General features: G+C 46.2%; 1 protein-coding gene across 1 annotated transcript; it reads right to left on the reverse strand.

Moving 5' to 3' along the window:
- Positions 1-1,952: 1,952 nt before the first annotated feature.
- mao (monoamine oxidase) lies at positions 1,953-22,188 on the reverse strand. The gene is made up of 15 exons (XM_056580141.1): positions 22,045-22,188; positions 12,740-12,834; positions 12,496-12,633; positions 8,610-8,714; positions 8,411-8,502; positions 7,360-7,501; positions 6,428-6,577; positions 5,180-5,339; positions 4,753-4,849; positions 4,564-4,617; positions 4,109-4,166; positions 3,809-3,906; positions 3,277-3,388; positions 2,575-2,637; positions 1,953-2,458 (listed from the first exon to the last, which is right to left on the reverse strand). Exons 1-15 carry the CDS (start codon positions 22,097-22,099, stop codon positions 2,303-2,305), a joined length of 1,575 nt encoding a protein of 524 aa, XP_056436116.1. The 5' UTR covers positions 22,100-22,188; the 3' UTR covers positions 1,953-2,302.
- Positions 22,189-23,691: the final 1,503 nt, after the last annotated feature.

The following is a 23,691-nucleotide window of genomic DNA, read 5'->3' on the forward strand; positions in this document are numbered from 1 at the left end:
ACCTTCAATGGTGATCCTGGATTTCAAACCGGAGCCCCAAGTCCGCCTTGGCGAACCAAAAGGCGAACAAGAGGGATAATACAAAGTACCACTAGGGATTGGTAATGGCATCGAGCATATGGATCACAACAATACAGAAACACATGCACGTTTGCTTAAATGGAGGTGAGTGTCCTTAGGTCTATGGTGCAACAGTTTACCTGCTCAGGTGAATAACGCAGACCAGCGGAACAGAACGGATACTAGAACCTAACCTGTATGAACTAAAGGTTGTTATTTTGTTCATCTTGGTATTTCATCATCCAATAACTGGTTGATGGGACCTGTCACCTCCATTAAAGGAAGGGTTTCGGGCGGGCAGAGGATACACAGGCACTTCAGAGAAAGAGACACAACACCACGACTTCAATTAAGGCACAGCTACTACACCCACTATATAAAACTTTCTTTGGGGATTACACTACACATGATCCCTTCAATGCACGTGTACAGACACAAATGTGCGCGTAGACACACCAAACACAGTTGACTTACATTAAAGCTCTGAAAAGAACTTAAAACTGTTGCTTTTTAAACGCACAGCAGTTGAATATATATATATATATATATATATATATTGAGGAGTTGCATTTGACAAGATCACGTTTCCATTTTCCTTTTCAACAAAGGAATATAATAAAAGGATTAAAAAGGATTGAACAAAGATTACAAGACATCTCATCATAGAATGTTTCTGAAGTTATATGCTCATTAAAAAGCTGAGAAAAATTATTATTCTTTGGGTCTACTTCAGTGATAACCACCTATTTTTTTGTCTATTTATTCTCTGTCTCAGGCATTTATCTTTTATTTCCAAAAACGAGAAAAATTGAGGGAAAAATTATAATTTTGATTGGACAATAATAAGGGGAAAAAAAACAGGAGATTCTTTTTAAACTTCAGCCCCAGAGGAGATACAGAGACAAGGATGAGAGCATCAGCCGATAGAGGTGAACTACTGTCATTGTGTCACACAATGTAACACAACTTGTTTATGACGCACATACAATTGGGGTCATTCTAAACCTAAACCAATTAATGTGACGTCTCATCAATGCATATATCTCATATCTGATGAGCATTGAACAAAACAAATAAAAATAAAAATCAAAGCCCAATAACTAAATGTAGCACACGGTCTCATTTAGTGTGCAGAACATACATTCAAATGCTTTAAGATGTTTTGCACCTTCCTATAGTAACCATCCACAGCAGCTTACTAGTGGCCTACTACTAGTATTCAAACCACAGTAAGGAACTCTCTGTCGTCTAGTATTGAACATTGGCACCATTCTAGTCTATCACGACCTGCCTGGCCCACCTACTGTTGTTTGGATCAGCACCTAGCATCAGCACTCAGGTATCCGTGCGCAACGTGTGCATGAGGGCAAACTCCTCATAGGCACGCATGCGGAAGCACACGCACACATAGGCGCTCAAAAGGTGCACGCACACCCAACATGAGTGTGGTACATCAACGCACGCTCTTACCCAGCTACACTGTGAATGCATTGGCCATGTGTGACAACTTTAATGGACCCCGCCCCCCCACCCCGCTATCTTAATAACTCATTTAATTGTCTGATTCCCAATGACAATCCGAAAAAGATGATTGGAATTTTCTTAAAATCAGTAGTTTCCATGGCAACGGTTCTCTTCAGCTCCTCAATCCCTTTTTTTGGATCCCTACTCTCTCCTCCTCCCCTCTCTGTCTTCGTCCCTCCCCTTTCCCACCCCCTCTCTCTCTCTCTCTCTCTCTCTCTCTCTCTCTCTCTCTCTCTCTCTCTCTCTCTCCTCTCTCTCTCTCTCTCTCTCTCTCTCTCTCTCTCTCTCTCTCTCTCTCTCTCTCTCTCTCTCTCTCTCTCTCTCTCTCTCTCTCTCTCTCTCTCTCTCTCTCCTCTCTCTCTCTCTCTCTCTCTCTCTCTCTCTCTTTCTCTCTGTGTCCTTCCTCTCCCTTCCCTCTCCCTCTCTATCTCTCTCTCCTCTCCATCGTGGATAGACAGCCACTAGAGCGACGACAGATCAGTGTGGTGATACGTGTGGAACAGTCTCTCTCTGAGCGACATGAGGGGTGAGTCTCAACCGATGCCCTGACACCCTTTACATACTTCACTCCTTTATTTTTCGCGGCGCGGCCCACAACCAAAGAAGCACGGCAGAGGTACGGGACGGGGTACGGCGTCGGTTGAGGTGCACCCCTCGCCGGCACATCCAGGGGGCGTGGGACGAGGAGGGAAGTGAAGGAGCGGGAGCCCGAGCTGCCTTAGCGTCGGGGGCAGAGCCCCTTCTTATGGGCCATCAGGACCGCTGCCGTGGCGACAGAGAGGAAGGCGGTGAATCCCAGGAACTTCAGGAAGCCGCCCACTGAAGGCATGTGGCGCTCCACGAAGGTCTCTTCGAATGGGCGGGGGACGACGTCCTGCGGAAGTGCAGAAGGAGGCCCCAGGAGATTGATTAAGAAGCTGCTTTATTCAGTTTTTTCTGTTTTCGACGATTTGTGCTTGCGTTCAATACACAAAAGAACTGGCACCTTACCAAAGACTCAGGCTCCTCTTGCCAGATTTGATTCTGGGGGATTTTACCCATGGCGTGCAAGATCTGCAATGGAAGATTTGTATTTAGAAATATATCCAAGCACCATATCATATATCAATCACACAAATCATGATTTATGTCACATTAAACCTGAGGGTAAAGGGGAATTGGTGTTGACTTTTGAGATCATTCAGATATTAGAGTTTGCGTTTCGCAATGATTGTCAGTCTGGCCTTGGTTCGCCAACAATTTATATCCAAATATGGCCATGGCCTTGCATAAAAGCCTGCCAATCTGATTAAATCACTGAGTGGTGTGTTTCTCTCCTCGCTCTAGATGAATCCAGTTGGGAGTAAAGCAGTAAACACTATTCAGTTTATTTCTTAGACAAACATTTTCTGTTTACTCTGTCGAATTCAGCACTTTCCTTGGGAGCCACCATTGTTTTTAAATTGGCTCACTGCAGCCCTCAGTGCTTTGACATGAACTCAAAATCCCTCGCCCAAGCACTGATTGGTCCTATTATCTTTATAAAAAAGGCTTCCAACGGGGCCAGACTGATTTGCAGAGAGCAACAGAATGTGAACTCGCAAAAGATCTGAAAAGCCTCATGAGGCTATGATTGGTTGTGGGGACTGGTGGAGATTCTGGCTCGTTTCATGGTATAATAAAACAGTGTTTGGTGTCCGTTTGTTTGCTGACCTCCCTGGCAGCTCTCTCCCCACTCTGGACGGCGCCCTCCATGTATCCGCTCCACTCCGTGGCCGTCTCTGTGCCTGCGAAGAACAGCCTGTCCACCGGCTCTCTCAGCACCCTGGGAAGAAGCACACACAAAGCTTTGAGCGCTTGCAGTGAAAAAAGAGCAAAAGAAAAGCCAGCCCTTGAAATACAGTGGTGAGTGAGTGAGTGAGTGAGTGAGTGAGTGAGTGAGTGAGTGAGTGAGTGAGTGAGTGAGTGAGTGAGTGAGTGAGTGAGTGAGTGAGTGAGTGAGTGAGTGAGTGAGTGAGTGAGTGAGTGAGTGAGTGAGTGCGAGAGAGAGAAAAAGCAATAGAGCTGGATTTTCTTTCTCTCTCCCTCTCTGCTCTCTCCCTCGCTATATTGCTCTGCCGTTTCCTTTGGTTAACGGTCTAAAATCGAAATGTGCTCATACAGAGACAGGCTAAGTTTGCCTCAAAACAGGTATTTTCACAGTGCATGGACCTCAAATTACTAGTAGACTAGTACTATGACCTACCGGCCAAACTGAGTGAGGATCCCAGGTGGGTAGTAGGCAGTGTAGCAGCCCCCTGAGTACTGTTCTTCACACCAGTTCTTCTCCTCATAGTGGATAGGCTGAACACAAACACACACACACACACACACACACACACACACACACACACACACACACACACACACACACACACACACACACACACACACACACACACACACACACACACACACACACACACACACACACACACACATCAAGCCCCAGCCACATGTGTCACTTATTACCGTAATGCTCATACGAGGTCTCTGTGGAACTCACATGCAGAGCTTCCTCTGTACCCAGCACTTTGGCGTAGAGCTCGCAGATCTTCTTCAACCTGCACACAACACGCAGGGCTTAAGACACAGGCTGCTCAGACACCCACAGTTTAGACAACTTATGGTTTAGACGCCCAATGTGGTTTAGACCCAAAGTTTAGACAAAGGCTGTTGACTCTCACACAGTTAAGAAACGTATGGTTTAGACCCAAGTGATCTTAATGATTCAGGCCGATATTTTTTAACCCAATCAGTTTAGATCCAGACGCTTTATACACACAAGGCTTTGACCCAAATGGTTAAGAATCAAGTGGTTAAGACCCACGTTTAGTTTAGACCCACACAGTTTCAACCAAAACAGTATAGACCCACACAGTCTAGACTCAAGCATTTTCATAACCAAGGCAGTAAACAGACCGAACAGAGAAGCATCGTGGGAACATGTCTTTCCATTACCTCTCTTCTTTGCTCAGGACTGAAAGCTTCCTGCATTTGCGGGCGAGGATGAATCTACGAGAAAAGGTCAGAGACAGAAGCATAAGACTCTGCTAACATTTTTCCTCACACCCTGTCCTGGACTGCTGCTCAGCACACAGACGGCACGGCAGTTATAGGATCCGAACTGAATGTTTGTAATGTGTTCACCCCATAATAGCCGGGACACTCCCATCCGGTTTGGTGTCGTCCAGTGTGAGGCCAATGGGAGATTCTTCGTCCTCAATGATCATGGTGCCACAGAAGCCTAGGCATAGACACACACACACACACACACACACACACACACACACACACACACACACACACACACACACACACACACACACACACACACACACACACACACACACACACACACACACACACACACACACACACACACACAGAGAGAAAAACACAGAAAACCACATGGACACACACACGGACAGGGAAACACACACGGAAAAAGACACACACACACAGACACATGGACACACACACACAGACAGCCACAGACACAGACACAAATACACACACGTTATTAAGTGTGAAACACACATGGGCGACTTCCCCATCTTCCTCCAGAAGTTCTTACCCATCTTCCTCCAGAAGTTCTCCTTGTAGTACACCATGCACTTGATGACCGAGCCCATGGGCACGCGGTTGATCAGCTGGTTCCTGAGCGGCGGCAGCGCGGGGTTAAAGTGCATCTTCAGGTTGAGGGCTGGGGGTGTGGCCACGATCACATAATTACCCTGGGAGGAAGACGCAACCACACACAAGCACAGACAAACAAACACACGTATACACACATATAAAAACACACCCACGCACACACCCACACACACACATGCACATATAAACACACACACACACACAGACACAAACACACGCCAATGCAGAGTCAGCCACATCATTTCTTAAGGATTAAATTGACCCCTAGGTGGCAGCAGAGGACAATGTAAATTTAATGTAAACGTGTGCTGGCTGAAGACGGCCACTAGGAGACAATTACAATGCTCATTCAGCTATTCACAAGACAAGATGGTGTAAAACCTCTGCAACCCTGATCCTGACGACCTCTGACCTCACTCCTTTGTCGGGGTCTGCTGACATCGATGTGACAGTCATGTGATGCTACTTACCAGCAGACCTGCCGGCTTCCTGCCTCTTCACTCCTAGAGGCCCATGGAGCACTGCTGGTCAGTGTTGTTACTTGCTACTACTGCAAAACATACTCTAAATATAGGCCTTTGAGAGTGACCTTGTTTCAGCGTTAACACTAACCCTATGCCCTCACGTGTGTGTGTGTGTGTGTGTGTGTGTGTGTGTGTGTGTGTGTGTGTGTGTGTGTGTGTGTGTGTGTGTGTGTGTGTGTGTGTGTGTGTGTGTGTGTGTGTGTGTGTGTATATTCTCGGCCTCACACAAGGCCTGCACCAGTGCTGCCCCACACCTGTGGAACTCGGACTCGGTCTCAACCAGGGCCCAAAGTTAACACCTGCCCCCATCCCGTTACAGATTTTCTTTCTTTCTTCAATTTGATTCAACCAGACCTCATTTATTTATCTTTTTCAACTTTTGGTATATAGCTTTCAAAGGTTTGTAAAGGGTCAGTGTCTTGAAAAGCGCTTCAAATAAAACATGTTATTATTGACCGTCCGCAAGTCACCAAAGGATGAATAAGGAAAAAGATTTGCTAACTGACTCCTTAGTTGCTGTTTGTTATTGACTGCTTTTAAGGTGTCATGAGCACCGCTGGGGAATCCCGCTATGATCATTAGAGGCTGGTACTAGATGTGCCCTCTCTGCATGATAAACACCATGCTAGCTCTAACTCACTCACCATGTAGGTCCGATGGTCCAGCGTCTCCACAGCCACCAGGACGCCGCTCTGGTCGATGCTGCTGACAGGTGACTGCAGAAGCACCTGGTCGCCCAGCTCTCTGGCCATGCCTTCGCTGATCTGGCCGGAGCCCCCCACAAACTTCCTCTCCTGCCGGGAAGAGAAGCTGATTGGTTGGTTGGTTGGTTGGGGTGTGTGTGTACGTGTGTGTGTGTGTGTGTGTGTGTGTACGTGTGTACGTGTGTACGTGTGTACGTGTGTACGTGTGTGTGTGTGTGTGTGTGTGTGTGTGTGTGTGTGTGTGTGTGTGTGTGTGTGTGTGTGCTGCCTCACTCTATGGACCAAAATCCAGTTATTAAAAGTTATTCTGAAAAAGATATATCTTTTACATAGTTAAAAATATAAGAGGAAAATAGTTTCCATGCAAACAGCAATGACTACAATGTACAGATACACAACTCCTGCTGGGCCAGAGAACGTTATCTGAATGCTTTCCCACATTGAGTGGCGCCTGTTTGTTTCAACCAGCGAAACTCTTCCTAACAGGAAATGACACAGGATGCTTGACATGTTCGACTCATCCATCACACAACAACCCCCCACCAGCACCCCTTTCCCCAGTGGTCATGGCAACGGGAACACTCAGCCTTTTAAAGTATTGCAGAAGAATGACCTCTCCCCAGGGCTCCAAGAAGACAGCCATTCTTGTTAGGGTAATGCTGTGCTGATTTAAAGAGGGTTGGGGGTGGATGTCCATCTATCTATCTATCTATTTATCCATCTATCCATATCTATGGGATCCAGGCAGAGAAAAAGACACGGACAAAAAAAAAGTGTATGCACTCCCTGGCAGGCACCAAGCGCATGCCCACACCCATACACACACACACACACACACACACACACACACACACACACACACACACACACACCTGTCCTCCGTTGGTGGTGGAGAAGATCCTCATGATGCCTCCGCACTGCTTGATGTACCAGAGGAACCAGAGGGCGGACACCTCGTGGGGCTCCGACGTCACGTTGGCGTTGACGAAGAGCGTGGCGAACCGGCGGGCGGTTCTGAGGGGGGTGGGGGGGTCAAAGGTCAGCTCCTCTGTCTGTGAGCGTTTGGCTTATTTAGGAAAACGAGCCGTACCGCGGACACGTCGTTAAAGGAGACATGTTATACCACCGGGGCGTGCGTGTGATCCGCCGTTACAGGCCTGACATCACAAGTGGGCGTGTCCACCTGGATGTGTGCTGGATGGATCAGTCTACCAGCCTACCCAGTGGACTGTGGCAAACGTTGCTCATCTATCCGTCATACATCTAGGTGGACACGCCCACTTGTGATGTCAGAAGAGGCAGATGTTCAAAACGTCTTGTACAGCACCTGGTGGTATAATATGTCTCCTTTAAGGAGCAGGTAGGAGGGACACGAACCCGGGTTCGATCTCAAGATGTCCGAAGCTCAATTTGTAGGCTTTGGGAATCCGGGATTGAAACCCAGTAACTTTCAACTCTGAGACAAACACTACAACCGCGAGACTATCCTGCCACGAGGTCAGAGATCGGAGGTCTTAAGAGTGGGTTTGGGATGTTCCCATTAGGGCCGTGCTATTAATTGAATTATGATTGCAATTTCAATTTTAGCGCCAAGTGATCAAGAAACTAATAATATCGAGTTGAAACTTTTTTTTTTATATTCATTGAAATTGAAGAACAGTTGGATATATATATTTGTACATTATTTTCGATTCGAACATTTTTCATTTGAACATTTTGTATACTTTTTCAAGGGGAATTTTCAAAGTTCTCAATCGCAAAGTGCATTTTTGAAAAAAAACTATCGCTGGAATAATTGTGATTACAATATTGACCAAAACAATCCTGATTATGATTTTTTTTTCCCATAATCGAGGAGCCCTGGTTCCCGCCCACTAGGCAGTGTGCTAACGGGCCCAGAGAGCCACGTCACGCCGCTGCTACCTGGTCCAGCAGAGCTTCTTGAAGAGCGTCTCCATGCTCATCTTGTCCCACTCCTCGGCATGGGGAGCCCTCCAAGGAGCCTCCCGGGGAATCTGGCAACCGCAAAGCACAGAGGGAGACGTGGGGGTGAAACCACAGAAGGGTTGGCAACAATAAAGGACTCTAGCCGTCGGTACGGAGGGGGTCCAACATGGCCTACCTCCAGCCCCATCTCGTCCATCTTCTTGAACAGGTTGTTCATGTCCATTAATGCCAGGGGGTTCCACATGGTGGGGAAAGTACCCTTGAAGCCATGACTCTTTCCCTGTTGAGCACAACGGAAAAATAACCATCATCGGTGTGGGCATCGTCATCCGTCGTTGTGTTCATCATCGCCGCCGTTGCCATCAGCATTGACATCATCATCATCAACATCATAATTCTGAACGGTACCAACGAACCGAGAGGGATACTTAAACGCTACTAGGGAATTACAATGTAGCCACACAGCGGTGGGCCGCCACTATTAACAGTTATTAGTTACTAGTTATAAGTTAACGCTAATAGATTATTCATTAATAGTTCCTGCCATTTTAACAATCTTATCTTTGTAAAGATTGACAAACGCTGTTTCTGAATTATAAACTCCTTTGAGACTGACCCTGATTGACTTATTTCTCAAGCCAGCCAAAGATTTTACTGATGTCATTGGAGGTGAACCCAGGGCAAACAGAAAGGGATAAAGCTTTGATAGCTTTTGAACCCATGGCAGTAAAGGTTTATAGGGGGAATATATATATATAGAACATGATGAAGCACATTCCGACTTAAGAGATTTGAACCATATATTATCATCATTGTAAATGAAAGGTAGTATTTGTTTATTATGGTTTCCCCGGAAGTGTTCAGTGTTAAAAGTCCAAACCCATTCATTTAGCAGCGACAAGACAATGTTCAACGGTATTATGCAACTAGTTTCTTTGTTCAGTTTCTCTCTCTACGCACAAAGGCCTGTGCATGGGCGAGGGTGAGATTGCTTTACTAGTTTATCGCTGATATTTGCACACATCTTAGTGGCTCTGTAAATGTGTTTGCCTTGAGGCTTAAAGGAAGACAAAATCAGGTCATTCGGTTGCTGAATTAGGTGAATAAACATTACGCGTAAAGTAACATTGTGCTAGGTACCAGGCTCTTTGATCTGAGGAGAAATCCTCGGAAATTCAGTTATTCTGCCTTGGCTATTGTCTGGCTTTATGTGTATAGCTTTCAAGAAAGAACCTGGTCATCCTAATCTAAGCTCAGTAATGCCCGCTGTTGGAGATGGAGCAACAGGACTGTCGCCATGGCAATGGTGGGGGAGTGAAAAGGTAGAGGGAGAGACGGCGAGAGAGACAGCGACAGAGACAGAGAGAGAGAGAGCCCCCCCCCCCCTCCCCCCCTCTCTTCGATACCTTCTCAATCGCTAATACCTGCTACAGCGTTTAATATAAGGGCCCCCCTTATCTCGGCCCGATAGGAACACCTCATTAGTAGAGAAGCAGCTGCAGACCAAATGGCGGCATCTGTCTATTAGGCAGTAGTTTGCTGATAAGGGAAACCAGGCCTTGCCTTTTCGGATTACCGTCCGCTATAGAAAAGCTGATTAGCTCCAAGGCTTGCGTGGAGGATGCTAACCCTAATTACACAATGCCTGCGTCCCACGTGCGCCGGCCATGGATACTTGAGTGCTGCCGTGGTTGACATGGGAACCAGGGTCACGCGTGTGCTCCGTGCTGTGATTGATTTCCCTGCTTTGTATGTTGAAGGAGAACACCGCTACGATCATGGGGAAACCTGTTCCGTGTGTTTGCGTATGGGTGCGTCCGAACGGGTCCATATCGGCTAGTGTTGAGCTTGAACGGAATGCCGTCCGGGCTTTTAAATGACCTAATGCTCCCACTTTGAACAAACACACAGTCGTATGAATCAGTGTGTACTTCATGGCGAACACTCCAAGTGAACAAGCTGGTCAGTGAAATGGCACGTGCTCACGGTGGGTGAATTGAGCCTAAGTTTATGTTTTTCAGCTTCGGATGCCAAAGCAATCAAAGGTTCCTCAGAAAATCATGATAGTGTGAAAGTGTATTAACAGCTTGCTTGATTAACTTTATGCCGGGCTATATTTTTAGATTCTTGGCCAACCTCTCTGTTGCTTGATCATATTTAGCTGATCAGGTAACAGAGGCGTGACAGCTGCCTCGCACTACCCTGGAAATATATGCCAGTGAGACTAAAGGCTGATGATGAATAAACAAACTCTGCTTGTTGTTCTACCAATATAGAGATAACACTAAAATGGTTAGAAAAACAAACAAAACCAGTGGACACACTTCTTCTCACTCTGGAGTACTCACCCATGAAGATGGACTCACAATGATCTTTCCATGCATTGACAAACACAGGCCATCACAGAGACAGAGACAGACACATGCACGACTGCAAGCACACAAGCCTGAACACGCACACACACACACACATTTTTGACAGAACCAGATATGGGTGAACAGTGTTTGATGAGCAATGCTGCCATGGAAACCGTGTGTGTGTGTGTGTGTGTGTGTGTGTGTGTGTGTGTGTGTGTGTGTGTGTGTGTGTGTGTGTGTGTGTGTGTGTGTGTGTGTGTGTGTGTGTGTGTGTGTGTGTGTGTGTGTGTGTGTGTGTGTGTGTGTGTGGTTCTTGGAGCTAGTTCTCTGATGTGAATGTTTATCTATGTGCGTCTTTGGAAAGAGGTTAGAAAGATGAATGTGTGGGGATGGCCCCACTTTACTAACAGACTGCCCCTCTCACCAAATAGAAACATCTCTCTGGGGGCTACGTAGGCTAGGCTGCTAGTTCCTCTGGCAGAGCACCAAACGTTTAACCCCCTTTCCCTAGCCTGCATGCTAGTAGCATTCCAAGCGCCACCAAAGTGGCCAGAGTCAATAACACGTTAAAACCTGGATGTGAAAACAAGAAATGTAGAAATGTTCCCACACAATCTGCCCTTATTCCATGCTCTGATTTACAGTCACATGGAAAATCAAATGATGCCTGAATATTGTCTGTTCTGACCTTAGAACAAGGCCGCCACTGTTTTAATGAAATAGATATGCATTGTTAATTGTACCTTTATGGATATAGTGAGTTATTTGATAGGACTAGGCCGTACAAACTTGTTCCCATCAGTAAGAAAATAAACATCAAATCCAACGAGTAACTGTTGGGTCTTGTTTCAGTTTACTATTCCACTGCTCTGGCGCAGCGGTGTATAAGTAAGTTAGGATATAGAGTCAGGGTATCCATAAGGTCTGAGCAGCTAATCGAATCTCTTAAGTACAGCCGTGCAGCGGGCTCCATGAGATACGGAGGCCAGGGAACAGGCCGCCCAGGAGGCGAGATCAGGGCCCGCTGGCTCCTGCGCTCCTTCTAGGTTTCTCCCCGTCTCCTTCCCACCACTCGGAGGAGCCAAAACAGCATTAGGTGCCGACCGCGGGCTACGATCGGTATCTCCGGGTCACTAATGCTTTGGAGTAATGGGGGAGTGGCTGGTTATGAACCGTGTGCTCTCTGACCCACAAACACATGTAGTTCAATGTCAATGATGGTGCTTCATGTTTTTTGGGTGATTGTAAATAACTAAGGCGTTTATTCTTCATTTGTACCAGTCGCGCCTGCCAGCTTGAAAACAAATAACATTCATATTTGTAATTATTGGAATTTTTCGTGTTCTTCTTAACCCTCACCCGAACCTTAACCCTTTTAAGAAAGCAGTATACCGTTTTACAGGACGTAAATGTCCTGCTTGCTCACAACTGCCTAGGATCAGTTTACTGACCTAAAGACTAGTATCACGTGTCCGTCCCTCCACCCTCACGTGTTAGCAAATAAAAGGCGCACAGCCATGCATTTCCTTTCCCCTGCGACATGGCCTGTTATGTACTCGAAGGGGTCAATCTTTAATCACTGCAAAACGCCCAAGGCCGCCCCTGGGAGTCTAATCTTATGTATGACGACATACCGAAAGTTGGTCTAAATCCAGAGCGACACCCAAAATCTGACCGTGTCGTCCGTGTTTCTGGGATACTCACTTGATGGTGGTGCAGTAGATTCTCCACCTCGTTGACCTTGTAGGTGTCAATGCCATATTCTTTAGCCAATCGCAAAATGCGGTTCTGAGTGGGGCCGACGTAGGCCCCGCCCAGATCAACATATTTGACCTCCCTGTTCTGTGAGACGCACCGGGAAAGCAAACACAACCAGAAGCAGCTGTTAATAATTTGGCCCAAACTTAGTTTTTTTTTTGGGCGATTTTTGCATGTCTGTGTTTTGTACCCTAACGGTGAAGGTCCTTCCACCGACGCGATCTCTGGCCTCCAGAACCAATGGATTGAGCCCGCTTTCTTTCAACAGCTTGGCAGCACTCAGGCCTGTAGGAAGACGCAGAACATGGACTTAAAAACACATACAGGTCTGACCGACTGCTATCTTAAGACAAGTAGACCCAGAACACTGCTTCGGAAACACATACAGGTCAACTTTCACTGCGGCTTTAAGACAGGCATGGACAGAACACGGACCAGACACTGATGGTGAGCGATTCAACCTAAAAATAGATAAAGGAAGATCGCCAAACATGTTCAATGGAAATTTTGGATGTCAGTAAGATGAATGTTTGTTGCCACTACCTAATGCACTTAGCTTTAACTGTGACTAAAGCCAATTCCTCAGGCATTCCACGGCCGAGGTCAGCTCGGGTGTCAATGTTTAAGGGAAGCAGCTTAAGTTCAGAGCATGTATCTGGAATCAAACAGTAACATACTGTGTGAACCGCCTAATAGGAAACCCTGTTTACCCAGAAAGGACCCCAGAAGTTTAGTTTGAGATCGCTTTCACAATTTTGGTTTTAATCTAATCCAGAAGCGTTTCCCTCAATAGTTTGGTTCATTTGGGGTGGTGTAAACGCTCATTGGACTCTGATGCGGGGCAAACTGAAGAGGAACGGGGGTCTGTCTCCGCTTCAAAGTTGACTGTGGTTCGGTTTCGCTTAGAAGTGGGAATGGGGGCCGACCAAAGCACAGGAAGGGATCAAAAAACAATGCATTGTGGGTTGAACGTAGGACAATATGCCGCACACAAGAAATATAATAAACACATTCATCCAAGTATACGCAAACTTTGGATTACAACGGGTCATGGTCCAGAGTGGTTTCATCAGGAGGTTAGCGCCTAAAAATATGGTTGGACGACTTAAGAAATCATATTGAAAACAAGTTTAGTTGTTTGCCTCACAAAGTCCAGCCAGAGGACCCGCTTTTCAGGAGTTAGAGCACCGGGGAATTTAGGAGGTGGGAGCTGAATGCTTTCCTAACAGAGCAACCAGATGACCTAGTCATGAGACGACCACCAGGTCCATGTCTGTCCCCTCACCGACTGCTGTTCATCCTATCAGAACATACCAGGAGACACTGAGAGACAGCGTCCGAGCACTCTGTGTCAATAGTGCTGCTTCCCATGGGAAAAGGATCTAGCTTGTACATTACATAACACAAATATCAACAAGCTGTGGGATCTGCCGCTGGTTGGTTTCTGTGTAGGACAACCCCAGGCTAAACTCCTAATCACCGGGAGGCCTTTAAAGTAAACAAAGGTAAAATCCAAGAACGAAAAGAATGTTGTGGTTGGTTTCGGAAAATGTCTCTCATTAATAACTACAAGTCTCCTATACAAAAACAAGAGAGAGTGAAAGTGTTTATCCGTGGGTTGAGCAAGCAGTTGCTGGCTGTCTATCCGTTCCCTGTCCCAGCATGCAGAATCCTGCTGGCAGGGGAACTACTCACAACTAAAAGAGGCCTTGAATGATTTCTTCCATTGGCACACTCATAGCTAGGGTGACCGCGCGTGCGCGCACAGCGTTTTGAAGCCCAAACATGCGTCCCGCAAATTGAGACTGTGTCACGTGAAATCAATGCTTGCTCATAAAAAAGTTGGTCGCTCTCTATATCCTGAAGCCCGAGGCAGCCAAACGAACATTACTTGACAGTTCAGCACGCTACTGCTGCCACACCCACCTCTCAGTTGAACTGCTGACTTCGTTGTTGTCATGACAGCGCACGCACGTGCTTACCAGACACACACTGGGAAGGAAGTTTTAGATGCGCGCTTTCCAATTCGAAAAAAGGAGGAAGAGACTGAGTCTGAGGCACTGCCAATTCCAATTAAAAAGGTGAGAAGGTGTCGGTACAAGAAAGACTGGGAAAAAATTAATATTTGTGTCTGAAAGGTGCTTTTTGTGACCTTTGCAAAACGTCCTTCTCAATCGGACATGGAGGGGAATACGATTGTATTGTATGTTTAGTAAAAAATACACATTGGTTGGCCTATTCATGAGCATACATCAGTAATTACACATGTTTAGGGGAATAGGGCATTATTAATATACAATGTAAGGTGGCATGTGCTAGAAATGGGTGAACCACTATCAGTGAGTCTGCCCGTGAGGTGGGGGGCACCGCCGCGCCAGGCAGTGTCCCCCCGAAACATACCCCTTGTCCCTCCTTGGGCTTATTAGCAGGCGGTCACCCTACTCATAGCAATGGGCCACCCACCATGTGGGTGCAGTCATTTGATATACAGTCTCTCCCTGCGAATCCCCCTCCTTCCTTCCTTCCTTCCTTCCTCCACCCTCGCTTCCTCCCCGTCTTCCTCTACTCCTTGCGCTCTAACATTGCTTCTCCCTGGTGTTGCAGCTCCAGGCTTGAGATGACCTAATTGTCTCGTCTCCTGGGAGAGGTTGTTAAAGGGTATCGGAAGGGGGGGGGCGGGGTGGCAGTGTGTGTGTGTGTGTGTGTGTGTGTGTGTGTGTGTGTGTGTGTGTGTGTGTGTGTGTGTGTGTGTGTGTGTGTGTGTGTGTGTGTGTCGTGGCATTTGGGTTAATACAGCCCCGTGGAGGTTGGGCTCTGGCCTGGCTCTTAGCACGCTCCAGAGTGTTTATGTGAACTGTGAGGGCTTTGACCTCACAGTTCACATAAACTATTGTTTACTATATCATCCGTCGAGTGCACACACCGCACGCACGCGCGCACGCACGCACACACACACACGCACACGCACACGCACACGCACACGCACACGCACACGCACACGCACACACACACACACACACACACACACACACACACACACACACACACACACACACACACACATGTAAGCAAGTGTCTTCAGGTAAGCGTGTGTGTGTGTGCATGGCGTCGATACAATGTGCTGATTGCAAGGAACACTGAGGGTGGGGGAGGCAGTTTCCCTGATAACAGTCATTGTGCTGGAACGTTAGTGTGTCCATAGTGTCCACGCCTGGGATTTTGGTCTCTATGGTGACAACGAAAGAAGCAGCTTTTTGAAGCCCAACTCGCACAAAAAGAAAATTGCACGCATTGGGACAATCTTCTCCTTAAGTGGAAAACCTGAACAGTGCTGAGCTTTGAAACAAAAAAGCCACAGCCGGCCTGTGTGTTCTTCGCAATCTTTCACAACACACACTCACTTCCCTAATCCACTCTCTCAATACTCCGAGCAACTGTCGAACCTCATGCATTTGACGGTCAATGATTATTTGGAGAAGCTGTTTTCTTATGAAACATAGGGTCTACATGCACCTACAGGACAGTCATCAGAGACAAGCTCTTAACCAAACGATCTCCCAGAGGAAGCGGACACTAATAATAGCACAACCAACACCGTAGCAGACAGCGACCGAAGGGGGAACTGAAGAGTGCTCATCAGCTGAGAATCTGGCTATAATTTCGGTTCACAGGAATAACCACAGCTGTGATCAAAATCACTGGCAGTTATAGCAATCGGTTCTGACAGTGTCAAAGGGCATAATAATATAATAAAGTATTATAATAATAATAATAATAATAATAATAATAATAATAATAATAATTATTATATTTTTCCATAACTTATTTTGAACATATTTGACAAAGACAGAGACAGCTAACAGAGAGCGAGAGGAAGAAAGACTGAGAGAGAGTGTGTGTACGTATGAGCGACAGAGAGATACAGAGAGACAGATACACAGAGAAAGAGAAAGATAGAGGTACATAGCAAGGGAAAGAGAGACAGAGAGCCAAACCTCTGGCTACAATGTGACAGATCATTGGAAATGTTATTCTGTCCCTGAGGAACTAACACACAAGGGATAACAAACACTCAACGGAACAGCATTCAGCATGCTGTCAGGTGTCTGCGAGGCAGCGTATCGATCCGCAGGACGAGGCCTTTACAAGATTCTCCACAATCACATTTCCCCTCTCCCCTGTTTTCAGGAGCGAGACACTTATTGGCAAACATCTACAACAAACCGATTGAATAACGATTGTCTTTTTAATTATAAAGGTGTGTGTGCGTGCGTGCCTGTGCGTGCCTGCGTGTGCGTGCGCGGATTATGTGTTCATGATGCTTATAAAATAAATGTGTGCAGAAGACGAGAATAAATAAACAAAGCAACCAGCTTGCTTTGTTTATTTATTGCCTAGGCCTGACAGCCATATCAGTTTTGAAGGTTGTGTCTTCATTGTATAACAGAGAATACCCTACAGGTTATGAAACTGCATTTAATACAATGGTAATGCTTGCAAAAGGTCCCCTATTAAAGGATCAGGTCTGCTTGATGCTAGGTCCACCCCGATCCATCCAAACCCTCAGTCAATACCCATATTGAGGGCTGGGTTTAGTGTACACTACACACATTGTCCTTTAGCTGGAACCTTTCATTATCTTCTGTGACACGGAGCTACCTGTGAACACCTGATTCACAAGAGCTGTCCAAACATCAGCTCCATGGGGCTTCTCAGGCCGTTTCAGGTCTGCAAACAACACCCTATCTATCCTTCATATCCTCGGCAACTTGAGATAACCCGAGTACATTTCAACCTGTATTAAATGGGCTTTTTCTGTCACACACACACAGATGCTTGCAAACTCATGAGAACACACACACGCACGCACACACACACATAGACACAAACACAACCCACACACGCTTGCAAACTCATGGGAACACACATATAAACACACACACACACACACACACACACACACACACACACACACACACACACACACACACACACACACACACACACACACACACACACACACACACACACACACACACACACACACACACACACACGCAAACGCACAAACACATACACACGAACACACAAAAAAAACACATTACCATCTATTATTCTAAAATATTTGCACAGCTAATATAAACTGGCCTGTGCCTAACCCTTTCCCTGTATTGCGATGGAATATGGCTGGAATCAGACAGCCGAGCTCAGACAGCTTAGCTGGGACAGCACAGCTCTACAGCGCCCAATGCATCAGGGACACTTGTAGGAAGGAGTGGGAGAGAGCACTCAACAGTGTGTCCCACATTAAACGATGAGCCGTGCACCATCAGGGCACCAGGGCTGACTCACAACAACATGAACAAAAGCAGTGTGCGGAGATCGGTGTGACTCAGGAACCAATCCAACAGCCCCAGCTAACTGCAGCAAGTTGTACAGGTAACTGTTTACTCACAGTTATGCATGTTTATTACCATGTTGTAATATGGTAATATTACAACATGGGGGGGGGGTGAGAGAGAGAGAGAGAGAGAGAAAGAGAAAGAGAGAGAGAGAGAGAGAGAGAGAGAGAGAGAGAGAGAGAGAGAGAGAGAGAGAGAGAGAGAGAGAGAGAGAGAGAGAGAGAGAGAGAGAGAGAGAGAGAGAGAGAGGCACTCGAATTGAAGGGGGATGAGGGGGGACGGCATCCCCCTTCGGAATTAAAATAATATTTCCGCTATTTCATTATAGCGGTTTCCTTTTTCAATTCGGCGCAACGTTACTTTTCCCAGGGACAGATTTGACAGCGATACTGCATTCTCAGGCAGTATGCTATTGGCCGGGCCGGGCCGGGCCTTTGATCTGCCTTTTTTATTTTTTTTTATCATTGCTTTATTGGCCGAATCTGAGGAGAAATCTATGCCATAAACAGAAATATGATAGACCGATATAAATTTAGCAGAGTCAGCATCAGTAACAAATGTGTTCAAAGTTACACATGTATTACAAATGTTGGGTTGAAATCGGACTCGGGCTCATAATTACAGTTAATGTGTCGGTGTGTGTTACAGAACGTGCACGGCTCGGGTCGGGTCGGGCTTGATTTTTCTGGGCCCGATCTAAGCTCTACTGCACGTACACACTGTGTCTCTCACTCCCTTTTCAACCTCGCAGCATCAACACAGCCTTACGCACTCCTCAAGAGGTCGAGAAAATCAGAACGTACAAGTCATCGATACAAATGCGCTGCTTGTGTACTGGTTCAGGATGAAGTAACAAGAACTGTTATCATGTGGTGATTGAATCATGCCCTCTTGCGTCCTGCCAGGACCACACGTTCAATGAGGCGCGCTCTCACTACGGATGAGATCCATTGGGAAAGCCTACACTAAGGGGGAATCCAGCTGGGTTCATGGACCTGTGACGGCCAAGTTCTAGTTCAGCACGCATGGTGAATGGACCATGCATAAATGGGACTCTGCATAGACATCTCGTCCATCGAGAGCTGGGTTTATGAGCCGCTGCGTCGTAAAGAGATAGGGCCCGACGTACATTTCTGCTCTTCACTGGACCAAAACCCTACCCCTGTTTCGCCTTCCTCAGTCACACTCTGTCTCTCTTTCTCTTGCTCTCTGTCTAACAACCCTCTCAAGTCTGTACCTTTGCGGAATAGTGTGCGGTACCACTTCTTCCTCTTCACAATTGCTCTGATTAATTTGGCATTTACCCCACTCCTTCTCTCCTTCTCGGTCTCTCTCAACCTCTTTCTATATCTCTCAGTCTCTCTCTCTCTCTCTCTCTCTCCTTCTCTCTGTCGCTCTCTTCCTCTCTCTCTCTCTCTTGTTTTTTTCAGATTCCTGTTGGTGGTGAGCTGTCACAAAGGTTTAGTGTGCTAAGAAAAAGAAAAAGCTCTGGCCTCTCTCCACCCCAATCCCCGTCATCACACACTCAAACACGCACACTCAAACACGCACACGCACACACACACACACACACACACACACACACACACACACACACACACACACACACACACAACCCCCCAGGCCGACACTCTGCTTGTCAGGGGCACAGGCAGGCGGGCTGATGACAATTGCATTTGCAGGAGAAAGGGTGACATTTCTCATGGGGAAGGAAAAGAGAGAGAGTGTGGGAGAAAAAGAGAGAGAGAGGGAGAGAGTGAGAGTGAGAGTGAGAGTGAGAGAGAGAGAGATACTGAGCGAGGAAGGGATGTAGAATGAGCGCAGTAAAAGCTACACTTTTCCCTTTGGCCTCCATCTATCTGCTGATTAGAAGACACTGATGGTGATAGGTGGAGATCAATTCCGGCGGGGCCTGTTGCATAATGACCGTGCCCTGTAGAGTAGACACACAGAGGGAGGGGGTGGGGGGGGGGGGTCTGCTGCTCCTTTGACAAGAGTGATAAACCATATTCTACCTATCAGGTGACTCTTTCTGTCAGCCAAACAGGGACACCCACAGACAGACACAGACAGACAGACCCCTCGATGTTTTCTGTCCTGCAGAGACAGGAAGCAGAAAGGTAGCCTGTGATTGGACCGAGCCATCCACATCAACGCCAATCGGACATCTAAATGACAAGAGCATTACCCACTGACCGCTGTAATGGATGAGCTATTTCAATGTGGAAGGCCAGCCTGAGGCAGCGCAGCAGGGCTAAAGGTTGATGAGGCTGAAGGAACCTTGTGTTCCATCTAACCTGGTCCCAATGGAGAAGGCCAGGGACTCTCTAACCCTTCATCTCAGAGTCTCCAGAGGTCAGGTCATCTTTAGACATGTGATGTTGCACCTCTTGCAGCCATTGCACCTATTACGGCTCTCTGACATCGGCCCGATGTGATGGTTTGAATCAGGATGTCAGCTTTGGATCTACGTATTACAGTGATCTAAAACCAGTAGAAGCAAGTTATTACTGATGCTTATGTAATGTTGTTTTTTTTGTAATTCAAATTCTATTTTGTCTAATACGGTTACTAAATGCAGGCAAAAGCTGTAGTTGGAGGCTTGTATGAGGGAAATAGTAAAGATTAAAGAGACATTAGGGCTAAAAGCCCACATATCTATTTCTTATATTTGCAAACCAAATATGAATCTGTAGATCTGATTTGGAATAATATTTGTTTGCAAGACGCAGGAGCACTATCCACCCCTATTTAATAATTAAACAAAAACTTGTAAAACTTGGTCGAACCAGGACAATGAAAACATTTGCCATCAAAAAACATCCCATAATAGAGGCACGCAGTGTGGGAAGACTTTGATCATAAATCAGTGCGTAAACCTTGTGATACTATGCGCTTTGGGTATAAGGGATATTCTGGCTGAAATGATTATTGTGTTTTCTTGTGTCTGCTATCATGACAAAGCCCCTCATTTTGTGTGACACATTTAACGTTCCTCAGTCTACATAAGAGATGGCAGAACCTCTCATGCCTGGCTAGAGACACTGCTTTCAGAGGGGTCCCTAAAAGCCCTATGTGTCTTTAAATCCAGCAGATCACACAGCAGAACAATACAGTCATTGCTTTTCTCTCTGTTGTTATAGGTATCTAAAGAGGCAAGCACCAGTCGGAGTTATTCTTATTTCGTAGGCATTGTTAATAGAGATATTACTACTGAGTACTTCTCTTTTATCTGTGATTTACAAACCACACACACACACACACACACACACACACACACACACACACACACACACACACACACACACACACACACACACACACACACACACACACACACACACACACACACCTCTATTTTATTATGTTTCATATTGTTTGTTTAATATATGATGTAATATTAGGCCTACATAAAGTCTGATGTCTGACACGTCTGCACTATTTTCCAACCAAACAATGTAGTAGCCTATTATGATTGGGGGCTGGTACACCTCTTATTTGATCTAACAGAAGGCAAGGAAAATAACCCCTTCTGACAGCAAACTCACATAAGAGGAGTGACACATCAAAGTCACACACAGACGCTTGTAAATGATTGACAACAACGTGATAGATAGCGTGAACTCCGGTCTCTTGTCAATGCGTGTAAAAGCAAAACGGTAGAGGTATGACCATGCGGTCGCTGTTGCTTAGTAGGTCAAGGCACTATCAGCGAAACGCGGTGAGGGAGAGGGACTCGCGGAAAAGATGTGCCGTGGAGACGGGGAGGAAATGCATCGTGTGGGCGACACCGCGTTGAGATGGTGACCGCTGAGGCCGTCTCTGGCGAATACAGGTCGACGTTCATTTATAACGAGCGTCCGACAATGCACACATTAGGAAACAAATAGGCTTAAGTGGCCGAACATTTGTATTTTTTCTGCTGCAACAGTTGTCATGGATATAATGACTAGCACCAAGCTCACTGCTTCTGGTTGAAGGAGCAATATCAATATCCATCTCTAGCGAAGCAGTTTTATATATTTTACATTGCTGTCACGCCTTACAAAATCTAAGTTTATGGGAGAGATCATTTTAAGCCAATTGTACCTACCGGATATCCCTGCCCCTATCACGATAACATCGTAGGTGTTGTTCGGAGTAGTCATGATGCGTCGTCTTTCGGTCGCGGTTGCTATCTTCTCCAAGCTGCCGCACTCTGCTGCTCACCGCTTACGCAGAGCGAACAGCGGATAGCATCTGTATTATAAGATGTGGCCACGCCCAGCTCCCTCGACTCCGCCCACTAGTAGTAGAGGCTCTCATGTTTTGAACTCGCAGCGTGAGGGATGGTTACCGAGGAATCATGATGGTAACCGAGTAATGATAAGGGGAGATCTTTCCGAGTTAAGCAACACCAACGTATGATACAGTATCCCAATGGGGACTTTGTTCGAATGATAATGGCAATTATGGGTGGTCAAAGTCTTGTCTTACTTGCCTGATTAGAATTCAGGCAATCATAAACGGTGTCTTATGGCCAGTTTCCATAGCCATACAAATCGCATAATAATTTCATTTACAACCCACAAAACTATACGCAGGTTATTGAGAAGCAATGACTAAATCAAACAAAATAAGACCATTTCACGTGTATTTTGTTTTATGTTGCCCCCTTGTGGAGGTCCACAATCAGAAGAGAAATAAATAATAATAACATTAAACTCTCTTGCTTTAGTACATTCTAACAACACGTACAACGTTGTTCCTATGGAATAAATACATTATAGCAATGCACTATATAGGATCAACAATAGATACATCGTTTTTAATCCTAAACCTGTTATGATCTGACTTAAGCCACTGAATGCACAGGTTAGCACAACCCTGTCCTATCGCGGCAGTGTGGGAAATGGGAATGGGTGTTGGTTCTCCATCGCTGTCTACTCTGAAGACCATTTGTGCTGGGATGCATTGCATGGCAAATTCAAGCACAACAATTTTCTAATGTGGACTGAAGGGGTGTACGTGGACAGAAGGTACGTGGAGAAGATTATGTGCAGCTATGTTTAAATAAACAAAGCTATGTATTAAAATAAATGATACAAAAACAAAACAAAACAAAAACACACACACACACACACACACACACACACACACACACACACACACACACACACACACACACACACACACACACACACACACACACACACACACACACACACACACACACACACACACACACACACCTATCTTGGACACCAGCAAATTGTTAAGGAAACACTTGGCCTATGTGTGGAGAGAGAATGATGGAGCGTATTCAAATGTCAAATTCCACAACCGTCCAACACCTAAACACCCATAAATATATACATCCAGGAGTCAGGTCTTGTGATTTAGTCGTGTGAGTGCCCCCTCCGGACCCTAAAGTGAATAGAGTAGTCCGGTAGTCGTCCCAGGGGCCTCTCGTTACACAGCCAGTGTGATTTCCCTATATGTTCACCAGATGGCAGCAGCAGCACGGTCTCGAAGCGAGCAACACAGCAGACACAAGCCATGCTCTGCCCTGGATCTCTGACAGGTTTTTTAATACAGTACCGTTTACGGTGCATTGAATTTGGCAACCTCCAGCTGCCCTCTGAATTGTTTTTAAGCCGTCATTTATCATATTACTACAAGAAGTGACTTCATCCTTGGAAAGCGTGTATGACGCCAATGATAACGATATGGAGATGGTGACAGTGCAGTTCCTGCGGCA

This window comes from Gadus chalcogrammus, chromosome 20 (genome assembly GCF_026213295.1).
Source record: "Gadus chalcogrammus isolate NIFS_2021 chromosome 20, NIFS_Gcha_1.0, whole genome shotgun sequence".
Taxonomy (NCBI): domain Eukaryota; kingdom Metazoa; phylum Chordata; class Actinopteri; order Gadiformes; family Gadidae; genus Gadus; species Gadus chalcogrammus.

What these genes read in the sequence shown, in the direction of transcription:
- mao (XM_056580141.1), bottom strand. Translation starts at nt 22,099, where the DNA reads ATGACTACTCCGAACAACACCTACGATGTTATCGTGATAGGGGCAGGG. An exon ending in ATCTACTGCACCACCATCAA is followed by an intron (nt 8,715 to 12,495) that starts GTGAGTATCCCA and finishes TGTGCTCAACAG; the next exon opens with GGAAAGAGTCATGGCTTCAA. An exon ending in ATCCTCACTCAGTTTGGCCG is followed by an intron (nt 3,389 to 3,808) that starts GTAGGTCATAGT and finishes GCTTCTTCCCAG; the next exon opens with GGTGCTGAGAGAGCCGGTGG.